At 40.2% G+C, this 12,034-nt stretch overlaps 1 protein-coding gene across 1 annotated transcript in view; it reads right to left on the bottom strand.

The window, feature by feature from the left end:
- The window catches only part of LOC144606566 (uncharacterized), an 88,732-nt gene that overhangs the window by 7,506 nt on the left and 69,192 nt on the right, over positions 1-12,034 (bottom strand). The window contains exons 37-39 of the mRNA XM_078422825.1: positions 10,147-10,167; positions 8,288-8,323; positions 3,073-3,156 (exon numbers count right to left, since the gene is read on the bottom strand). Of these exons, the coding sequence (XP_078278951.1) occupies positions 3,073-3,156; positions 8,288-8,323; positions 10,147-10,167 (141 nt within the window). The remainder of the gene's footprint in view (positions 1-3,072; positions 3,157-8,287; positions 8,324-10,146; positions 10,168-12,034) is intronic.

Below are 12,034 nucleotides of genomic sequence, written 5' to 3'. Positions count from 1 at the left end.
TGCTTTGGAACCAAATGTTTACCAAGGGCCACTGTTTTTGGTGGTTAGGCTATTTGAAATGGAGAGGGATCCTTTGATGTCAAGATGCTCTGGTTTTCATTTGCTTACTGATCAGCAGTTATATACACTCTTAACAAGCACAAAGGAGTATTCAGCTGAAGATTTCTCAAAAGGCTATTTTTTTTCATTTTGGTTTACATTCTAGTCTTTAACTGGTTTCCTCTTCCACAAATTGAGCCTTTCCCTGAATATTATGTTCCTCTGCCGCATTATAGGCAGGGTCACCTTATATTGTGGTAGCTGCGAACTGACAAGCATCACATGATACACAGTTTCTACCAACTAGCCTGATGCAAATCAATCCTAGAGTGGAGTAAATGGCAGGGAGGGGATGGCCAAATGGTACATTTCATCCACCAAACATCTTATATATTTTGGAGATAAATCCTCGGTTTCATTGCGGCTATGGTTATCTCCAATGACCATCTTAAAATCAGAGAGCAACGTTTGTGACACTCAAGCATCTCCAATGTTTAACGGCAATTTCCTATTCATGGATCATTTCATTTTTAAAACAGCCGCAGCAACAAAGAATTCAACATTTTTCATGTTTCATTTGACATTTTTCAATTCTTCCACTGCCAGTAGCCTGAGTTAAAGATAATTTTAAACAAATTTTTTTTTTTAAAGTGTTCATGTTTGGTGCAGAGAAAGTGTACCAAAATATAAGAGGAGCAATATCACTGAACGCTACTGTTTTCATCTTCAGTGGTATTGCTCTTCTTATATTTTGGTACACTTTCTCTGCACCAAACATGAACACTTTTTTAAAAAAATTGTATGACTTATATGTCTATGAAACATTTCTGGTTTCATGGTTCCCTTCAATGTATGCGGGACAGGAACCATTTAAAATAATATTAGTTTTCACTTCCATAAATAAAACCTACCCCTGGATCCAGAATACTCAACAACAAGCTAGTTATTTAGCAGTAATAATGGTACCTGGTTGGGGAGTCAGAGGAGCACTGCTGGGTCGAACTCCAGTTACACCTGCAATTACCATGCACACACTGTTAACTCTTTGATTTTACTTTCACTGTCCAGAACTCATTATGTTCAGAACAAGATAAAAAAATATTATCCATTGAATGTAAACATAATTCATTCTCTGGTTAATACTGAATTTCTAAATTGATTCAAATCAAATTGATTACAACCATATTAGTTTCAGTATAACTTAGGCTGACAAGTGTTCACGTGTTCTGTACACTCATGAATGAATTAGATGACCTGGTTCAAAGGTTAGATTGATTCATTAAAAACAAACTCTTCCACCACCTGCCCATGGAGATGATGGACAATATTTCTTCAACTTTTAGCTTGTGAAGAACTGGAAATGTGGCATTCTATTTCCATAAATGGGAAGTGTAAGAAAATAACTGCAGATGCTGGTACAAATCGAAGGTATTTATTTCACAAAATGCTGGAGTAACTCAGCAGGTCAGGCAGCATCTCAGGAGAGAAGGAATGAGTGACGTTTCGGGTCGAGACCCTTCTTCAGACTGATGTCAGGGGGGCGGGACAAAGGAAGGATATAGGTGGAGACAGGAAGATAGAGGGAGAACTGGGAAGGGGAGGGAAAGAGAGGGACAGAGGAACTGTCTAAAGTTGGAGAAGTCAATGTTCATACCGCTGGGCTGCAAGCTGCCCAAGCGAAATATGAGGTGCTGTTCCTCCAATTTCCGGTGGGCCTCACTATGGCACTGGAGGAGGCCCATGACAGAAAGGTCAGACTGGGAGTGGGAGGGGGAGTTGAAGTACTCAGCCACCGGGAGATCAGGTTGATTAAGGCGGACTGAGCGAAGGTGTTGAGCGAAACGATCGCCGAACCTGCGTTTGGTTTCGCCGATGTAAAGAAGTTGACATCTAGAGCAGTGGATACAATAGATGAGGTTAGAGGAGGTGCAGGTGAACCTCTGTCTCACCTGGAAAGACTGTTTGGGTCCTTGGATGGAGTTGAGGGGGGAGGTAAAGGAACAGGTGTTGCATCTCCTGCGGTTGCAGGGGAAAGTGCCCGGGGATGGGGTGGTTTGGGTAGGAAGGGATGAGTGGACCAGGGAGTTACGGAGGGAACAGTCTCTGCGGAATGCAGAAAGGGGAGGGGATGGGAAGATGTGGCCAGTAGTGGGGTCCCGTTGTAGGTGAAGGAAATGTTGGAGGATGATTTGTTGGATACGCTGGCTGATGGGGTGGAAGGTGAGAACGAGGGGGATTCTGTCCTTGTTACGAATGGGGGGAGGGGGAGCAAGAGCAGAGCTGTGGGATGTAGAAGAGGCCCTAGTGAGAGCCTCATCTATAATGGAAGAGGGGAAGCCCCGTTTCCTGAAGAATGAGGACCAGTTTGTTGATATTCAGCACATTGTGCTGGATCCAATGCACTTCAATTAGATTCCTTGGAGCGTAGGTGGATGAGGGGGTGATTAATTTAGTTTAGTATAGTTTAAAGATACAGCTCGGAAACAAGCCCTTCGGCCCACCAAATCCACGCCGACCAGCGATCCCCGCACACGAATACCATCCTACACACACTAGGGACAATTTTATATTTTTATACCAAGCCAATTAACCTACAAACCTGTATGTCTTTGGAGTGTGGGAGGAAACCGAAGATCTTGGAGAAAGCCCACACAGGTCACGGGGAGAACATACAAACTCCGTACAGATAGCACCCATAGTCAGGATCGAACCCAGGTCTCCGGCGCTGCAAGCGCTGTAAGCCAGCAGCTCTACCGCTGCGCCACTGTGCCGCCGCAGGAGGATGAGGGGGTGATCTTATACAGGTGTACATAATCGTGAGAGGAATAGATATAATCATATGGGAATAAAGGAAATGAATAAATGTCATTTTATTGGACATGGGGTAAAAATCATCAATTTATTCTGCATTTATCCTCCAAGGGTACAGCTATCAATTGTTATTTTTTTGCTTATGGTTTTTTTAGGAACAGGCACAATGGATTACTAATGATCTCATGGAAAAAAACTGCCTTTCTCAAGACAGTACCTTACCCAATCCAAGGCCAGGCTGTACACCCACTCCTCCACCGGGCTGTACACCTACTCCTCCACCAGGCTGCACGCCCATTCCACCGGCTACAATACAGTGATATGAATTTATTATGTGTAGGAAAGAACTGCAGATTATGGTTTAAATCGAAGGTAGACACAAAATGCTGGAGTAACTCAGCGGGTCAGGCAGCATCTCTGGAGAGAAGGAATGGGTGACGTTTCGGGTCGAGACCCTTCTTCAGAGTCTGAATAAGGGTCTCGACCCTAAATGTCACCCATATGAATTTATTAATTTGATATAGCAAATCCTTTCTATATACAAACTAGTTATTAGATATTTGTGGCCAATATTGCCTGACAATGAAATAATCCAGACATTCATGATGACATGTTCAAATATTTATTCTCTATAATTCTTCCACATAGAGTAGAATAGAGATGCCTCTTCAGAGCTTTCTGTCACAAAGAGCAGCAGTAAAATAGTTTGACTGTCCACTTATGGCTATTGATATGAATAGCATATTTCCTTATTGCCAACTGACTGTTCCCGATACATACATAATACAACAACAAAGATTTTTCAAGATAAGAACCATAGTAAAGCAATTTAGAATAACCATTGGATGAGACAAAATCTCATATCAAGAACAATAAAAACGGTTCTGAAGATTATTGCAAGAGGATGTCATCTGAAAGGACAATTTAAGCATAAGAGCATTAATGAGAAATTAAATAAATTATATTAATCTATTTTTTTGGGGGGGTAGGTTATCAGTTATTAAATTTATTATATTAGACAGTTCACCATCCACCATTAATTCTGAAAAAAAAGAGAAATTTTAATAAAGTTTAAACTTAATTCATTAAAACATTAGATCATTTTTATGCCAAAGTTGCTGGATGTTCTGGATTATCCAGTTGATGTAATGTGTTAAAAATAATTGTCAAAGCATATCTCATTTAAGCAGAAATGGTTCCCATGTGCAATTATTTCATTTAGTAGGGTAACTCCTTTCACTTGGAGATGACTCAAATTCATGATAATAATTTGATGGCTTAATAAAGTACTAAATGTAAGTAGAAAGACTAAATACTATATTTAGTAACTTTTGATGCAGTAGTAAAATAGAGAATCAATATGCAATGAAACCATCAAAGCTGATGCACATAGGTAACAACAATAAGCATTGCACACATTAAAAGCAAAGCAATATTACTGGGGAATAATGCTTCTGGCAATTTTTGCTACTTTGATAAGGGTGTTATCACCTGTATTGCTATTATCTACCAGAAGGATGCAGAGGAAGCAAATTTCCTTCCGGAATATAGTTCACAAATTTGGTTTCCAGACCACCCTTGGAATATTGTGTCTAAAATAATTATATACTTGCTACAAAGGGAGTGCAGTAACAATTCACTTGACTGGCTCCTGGGATGGTGGGTTTACTATATGAGTAGAGATTGAGCTATGACTACTCCCTGGCATCTAGTATTTAGAAGAAGTGTTTGGTTTAGTTTAGTATATTATCATGTGTATCAAGGTATAGTGAAAAGCTTTTGTTTGCGTGCGATCCAGTCAAATAAAAGACTATACATGAATACAATCAAGCTGTCCACAGTGCACAGATAAAGGATAAAGAATACAACATTTACTGCAAGATATGACATTGAAGTGTGATAAAGTCTGATTAAAGGTGCCATTAAAACAAACACAATTTTTAACCACCAACAAAGTAGATGTTGAGAATGGTGCAAAAAAACAAATTTCTGGAAGAAATCAACAGGAGGAGTTACATATTTCAAATTGAGCATTCTTTTGCCTCCAGTCCTGTTGCAGGTCTTGACCTGAAACATCACCCATTCCTTTGCCTCCAGAGATACTATTTGAACTACTGATTTCTTCTGGTGATTTGTCTTTTGCTCTAGATTTCTGCACATGCAGTCTTTGGTATCTCCAATGTAGGCCAGATGTTTAAAAACAAGGAATTGCCAATGCTGCTTTATAAGAAAAGTCACAAAGTGCTGGAGTAGCTCAGTGGGCCACGCAGCACTCTGGAGATCATGGATTGGTGACATTTCAGGTCAGGACCCTTCAGTCTGAAGAAGGGACCCAACTCAAAACATCACCTAGCCATGTTCTCCAGAGATGCTGCTTAACCCGCTGAGTTATTGCAGCACTTTATGTCTTTTTTGTACACCAGCTTTGGCAGGTTTTTTTAGGTAGGTTGTTTCCCCTGACTAATAGAAAATAGGTGCAGGAGTAGGCCATTCGGCCCTTCGAGCCTGCACCGCCATTCAATATGATCATGGCTGATCATCCAGCTCAGTAACCTGTACCTGCCTTCTCTCCATACCCCCGGATCCCTTTAGCCACAAGGGCCACATCTAGCTCCCTCTTAAATATAGCCAATGAACTGGCCTCAACTACCTTCTGTGGCAGAGAATTCCACAGACTCACCACTCTCTGTGTGAAGAAATGTTTTCTCATCTCGGTCCTAAAAGACTTCCCCCTTATCCTTAAGCTGTGACCCCTGGTTCTGGACTTCCCCAACATCGGGAACAATCTTCCCGCATCTAGCCTCTCCAACCCCTTAAGAATTTGATATGTTTCTATAAGACCCCCCCTCAGTCTTCTATCCAGTCTTTCTTCATATGAAAGTCCTGCCATCCCAGGGATCAATCTGGTGAACCTTCTCTGTACTCCCTTTAAGGCTAGAATGTCTTTCCTCAGATTAGGAGACCAAAACTGTACACAATACTCCAGGTGCGGTCTCACCAAGGCCCTGTACAACTGCAGCAGAACCTCCCTGCTCCTATACTCAAATCCTCTTGCTATGAATGCTAACATACCATTCGCTTTCTTCACTGCCTGCTGCACCTGCATGCTTGCTTTCAATGACTGGTGCACCATGACACCCAGGTCACGTTGCATCTCCCCTTTTCCTAATTGGCCACCATTCAGGTAATACTCTGCTTTCCTGTTCTTGCTGCCAAAGTGGATAACCTCACATTTATCCACATTATATTGCATCTGCCATGCATTTGCCCACTCGCCTAATCTATCCAAGTCACTCTGCAGCCTCCTAGCATCCTCCTCGCAGCTAACACTGCCACCCAGCTTCATGTCATCCGCAAACTTAGAGATGTTGCATTCAATTCCCTCGTCCAAATCATTAATATATATTGTAAATAACTGGGGTCCCAGCACTGAGCCATTCCGAATAGGACCCGTTTATTCCTACTCTTTGCTTCCTGTCCGCCAACCAATTCTCTATCCACCTCAACACTGAACCCCCAATACCGTGTGCTTTACGTTTGTACACCAATCTCCTATGTGGGACCTTGTCGAAGGCCTTCTGAAAGTCCAGATATAACACATCGACAGGTTCTCCTTTATCCACTCTACTAGTTACATCCTCGAAAAATTCTATAAGATTCGTCAGACATGATTTGCCTTTCATAAATCCATGCTGACTTTGTCCGATGATTTCACCACTTTCCAAATGTGATGCTATCACATCTTTAATAACTGACTCTAGCATTTTCCCCACTACCGATGTTAGGCTAACTGGTCTATAATTCCCTGTTTTCTCTCTCCCTCCCTTTTTAAAAAGTGGGGTTACATTAGCTACCCTCCAATCCTCAGGAACTACTCCAGAATCTAAAGAGTTTTGAAAAATTATCACTAATGCATCCACTATTTCTGGGGCTACTTCCTTAAGCACTCTGGGATGCAGCCTATCTGGCCCTGGGGATTTATCGGCCTTTAATCCATTTAAATTACCTAACACCACTTCCCGACTAACCTGGATTACCCTCAGTTCCTCCATCTCATTAGACCCCCGGTCCCCTGCTATTTCCGGCAGATTGTTTATGTCTTCCTTAGTGAAGACAGAACCAGAGTAGTTGTTCAATTGGTCTGCCATCTCTTTGTTCCCTATGATCAATTCACCTGTTTCCGACTGCAAGGGACCTACATTTGTCTTAACTAGTCTTTTTCTCTTCACATATCTATAAAAGCTTTTGCTGTCAGTTTTTATGTTCCCTGTCAGTTTTCTCTCATAATCTATTTTCCCTTTCCTAATTAAGCCCTTTGTCCTCCTCTGCTGGACTCTGAATTTCTCCCAGTCCTCTGGTATGCTACTTTTTCTGGCTAATTTATATGCTTCATCTTTTGTTTTAATACTATCCTTGATTTCCCTTGTTAGCCACGGATGCACTACCTTTCCTGGTTTGTTATTTTGCCAAACTGGGATGAACAATTGTTGTAGTTCATCCATGCAATCTTTAATTGCCTTCCATTGCATGTCCACTGTCAACCCTTTAAGTATCAATTGCCAGTCTATCTTGGACAATTCACGTCTCATACCCTCAAAGTTACCTTTCTTTAAGTTCAGAACACTTGTTTCTGAATTGACTTTGTCACTCTCCATCCTAATGAAGAACTCCACCATATTATGGTCACTCTTGCCCAAGGGGCCTCGCACAATGAGACTGCTAACTAACCCTTCCTCATTACTCAATACTGTCTGTAATGAGTCCAGAACAAGGGTTCATGGTCTTAAAAATATGTCACAGGATATCTAAAACTTTTTCATTTTCGATCCATTGTTATTACAATGACAAGTTTTGAGGAAGGTATGTTATTCTTTCAAAATGTTTTAAGAAAGTTACACTAGCTGGATGAATCACCATTATACTTGCCTATGGGATTGCATATCTAATTTCCTCTCTCTATTTTGAAACAATAAATAAAGTTACATTTATTGAGTTGAGAACTGATTGTTAAGCAGCTACTTCTCAATCTGCAGGATGATTAAAAAAAAATTTTTTAAATTATATTTCATTATAAATTACACTGTTACACTGAGAAAAACAATACCTTGAGATATTTCAAGAAATTTTGAGACAGATAGAGGTATCAGATTTCAGTCATGATATTGATATGAAAAAAGATGAAGGGAACGGTAATGGGTTGGGTTCTTTGTAAAATGTTAATCACATCCAAGTGTAATATTTATGCAGATTTTCTGTCACAGTAGAACTTTATAATCATTGAGGTTTAATTTTACATGATGCACTTTAGCAGTTATAAATGCTATACTTTACAGGAAACCTACCTTTTTAAAATGTACAGATGTATGTATTCCTAAGATATATATGTTGCTGCTACAAAGTACTGAATGGTCATTTTGGTGTGGGTAGAATGACTTACCTCCATATTTAGCTGCTTTAGCTGCGGCATAACTGCCTGCAATGACAGAGGATTGGCTAGTTACAACAGAGTAGAGATAAACTAAATACGAAGTAGAACTGAATGTAATATTCTAAAAATCAATGGCTTTCTGCAGAAATATGTAAAATTTCAACCAGTGAATCTCCAAAATGAATAAAGCATTAAAAAGAAAATAATATATAGCAAATGCACAATTCTAGATAGTGTGCATTACATCCGAGTACCCTGATTACCTACATAAGTATTTATTTCGATAAGAAAGTGGACTAGTATATAGTGTGCATATTCCACCAATTTCACCATAAAAAATGCAATTCATTCTGGTGTCAACTATTATAGTTAAAAATGTCTCCAACCAATTGAGGTGGTAGCTATGCACTTCCATTTAAAGAACAGCCTAAAGGCATGCCAAAAGGAATTTCTTTTATCAGTTGACTTATTCTTTTAAGCAATGAAACTGAACGTCACTTCATATTTATCTTCATAATTTCTAAAATAAGGACAGAATTTATTGTAATGTAAAAGCTATGTAGCAATGAACAATGTAATGAAGTAATTTACCATTCAATCATACCTAGAATCACCATTAGTGATAAATCCATCATCTGAACATCACCTGTTCAATCCAATAAATAGTAGCTCACGCTTAACATTTTTTTAGATACATGTTTGTGCTTTTTCAGTGATTTTGTCAAAGCATTATAGAAATAAAGTCAAGCCACAACTTTACAAACCTGTTGCAAGCTTCATTTGGACAGATTTTGTTTTGTCATTGAACAGCTAACAAATTAATTCAAAAGGCTACAACAATGAAATTGACATAAATTTCCATAGAAAGCCATAAAATTCTAAGTTCTAAATCTCTGTGTGCCTGTGCCATTGCAACAGAATAACATCACCCCCTACACTTCCATCAGTCCGACCATCAGAACCAGACCCATTCTGAGATTCTGACTGTTGATATAAATATAACAGTGGGGACTGCTGGCATTTGTTTATAGGGAAAAATCTGGAAGATTGAATCCAAACCATCTTTATAAATAGAACTGACATAAGCACACTGATTGATGTACCCTTATGGGATGTCCAATAAAAAAATGTTGCTTGGTATCAAGTTTTTGCCAATACTGTAATTCATTTAATCCTGAAGGTTAATCATTACTGTTATCTACATTTGCTTTCTTTTAAAAGGCTGCCAATGGACTCCCAGTACCTATTAGCTGTTATAAATTCGGCTGAAGCATATATGCTATAAGGAGTACAGTTGCATGGTGGTTAAGTACTTGGAGCAGACTTGAGAAGCTTGGACAACTCATTTGTAGACCCAATTCTAATTCAATCAAAATATTGAATAGATCCAAGGTTAAAATTATAATACTGATACTGATCATCATGTATTACTTTATTGTTGCAAATACTCATCTGGTTTGCTCGTGTTCATGATTAAGGAAGGAAATCTACCATTCTCAACTAGTTTGACCCATTTGAAACCCCAGACCAAACAAAGTGGTTGACTCTTCACTGGGTCTTCTGTTCAGGGGTAATTATGGACGGACAATAATTTGTGTTCAATAATGGTACAGATTTTTTTACTGTAATGTTTCCTGAAATGGTTATGATATTAACACCTCAACATCATCATCATCATCATATATATACAGCCGGAAACAGGCCTTTTCGGCCCACCAAGTCCGTGCCGCCCAGCGATCCCCGTACATTAACACTATCCTACACCCACTAGGGACAATTTTTTAACATTTACCCAGCCAATTAACCTACATACCTGCACGTCTTTGGAAAAAAACATCTAGGTAAAAAACAAGAACAAATAATTGTACCTGTTAAATCACCTGGGATACCTGTAATAATAATTCATAAAAGGAGACATCAGTATACTGAATTACTTCAGTTACTTAATATCCATTGAAAATAGTAAAAGTAGGCCATTAGCTACTATGATCCTGCTCTGCCATTCAATTTGATCATGGTTGATCATGCAAATTCAGCACTTATTTCCTGATTTCCCACCAAATCTTGATCTATTTTGTCATTGGTAATATATCTAATATAGAATATATTTAATGATTTGCCATTATCTATATTCTGTGATAGAGAATTCTACAGATTTTCAACATTTTGGTTGAAGAAATTTCTCCTCATCTCAATCATACGGGGTCTATCTCATATCCTTTGGCTGTAATCCCTAGTTTTCCCCTCATTATTAGGAATATCTTGCTGCATCCCATCTGGCCAATCCCATCAGTATTCTCTAATTTTCCCCTCTCCTTTTTCTAAATATAAGCCAAATCAACCCAATCCCCCTTAAATGTCAGTTCTGCTATCTCAAGAATTAGTATGGCAAACCCTCATAGCACTCCCTCCAGGATGAGAGCAGCTCTCCTCAGATGAGAGGTAAACTATACATTATTCATAAGGCCCTGTGTGTCTGCCTAAGGACATCTCTGCTCTTGTACTCAATTATCTTGCTTTATACCAATTGCTTTCTTAAATGTCTGCATCTATAACCATGAAATGTCTGCAATGAAAGGTGCTTTGTTAATAAGCTCACTGAGAAATATGAAGAAAAATATACTTGTAACATACACCAATGAGCCAAACCATTATGACCACTGACAGGTGATGTGAATAACATTGATTATCTTGTAACAATGGCACTTGTCAAGGGGTGGGATATATTAGACAGCAAGTCAACAGTCATTTCTTGAAGTTGATGTGTTGGATGTAGGAGAAATGGGCAGGAGTAAAGACATGAGCGACTTTGACAAGGGCCAAATTGTTATGGCCAGACGACTGGGTCAGAGCATCTCTGAAATGGCAAGGCTTGTGGGGTGTTCCCAATCAGCAGTGGTGAGTACCTACCGACAGTGGTCTGAGGAGGGATAAACTACAAACTGGCGACAGGGTGTTGGGCGCCCAACGCGTGAGGGCAACATAGGCTATCCTGTCCGAACCAACAGAAGGTCTACTGTGGCTCAAGTCACAGAATTTTTTTATGGTGGTCACGAGAGGAATGTGTCACAATACACAGTACATCGCACCCTGCTATGTATGGGGCTGCGTAGTCGCAGAACGGTCAGAGTGCCCATGATGACCCCTATCCACTATCGAAAGCGCCAACATTGGGCACATGAGCATTGGAACTGGACCTTGGAGCAGTGGAAGAAGGTTGCCTGGTCCAATGAGTCCCGTTTTCTTTTAGATCACGTGGATGGCCGTGTACGTGTGCGTTGTTTACCTGGGGAAGTGATGGCACCAGGATGCAATATGGGAAGATGCCAAGCCGGTGGAGGGAGTATGATGCTCCGGGCAATGATCTGCTGGGAAACCCTAGGTCTGGCCATTCATGTGGACGTCAATTTGACCCGTGTCACCTTGCTAAACAACGTTGCAGACCAGGTACACCCCATTCATGGCAATGGTATTGCCTGATGGCAGTGGCTTTTTTCAGCAGGATAATGCACCCTGCCACACTGCACAAATTGTTCGGGAATGGTTTGAGGAACATGATGAAGTGTTCATGGTGTTGCCCTGGCCTCTAAATTTTCCAGATCTCAATCCGATTGAGCATCTGTGGGATGTGCTGGATCGACAAGTCCGATCCACGATGGCTCCACCTCGCAACTTACAGGACTTGAAGTATCTGCTGCTAATGTTTTGGTGCCAGGTACCACAGGACACCTTCAGGGGGGTGGTGGGGGGGTTGGG

This window comes from Rhinoraja longicauda, chromosome 26 (genome assembly GCF_053455715.1).
Source record: "Rhinoraja longicauda isolate Sanriku21f chromosome 26, sRhiLon1.1, whole genome shotgun sequence".
Classification (NCBI taxonomy): Eukaryota; Metazoa; Chordata; class Chondrichthyes; order Rajiformes; family Arhynchobatidae; genus Rhinoraja; species Rhinoraja longicauda.
This window is presented reverse-complemented; position numbering and strand designations above follow the sequence as displayed.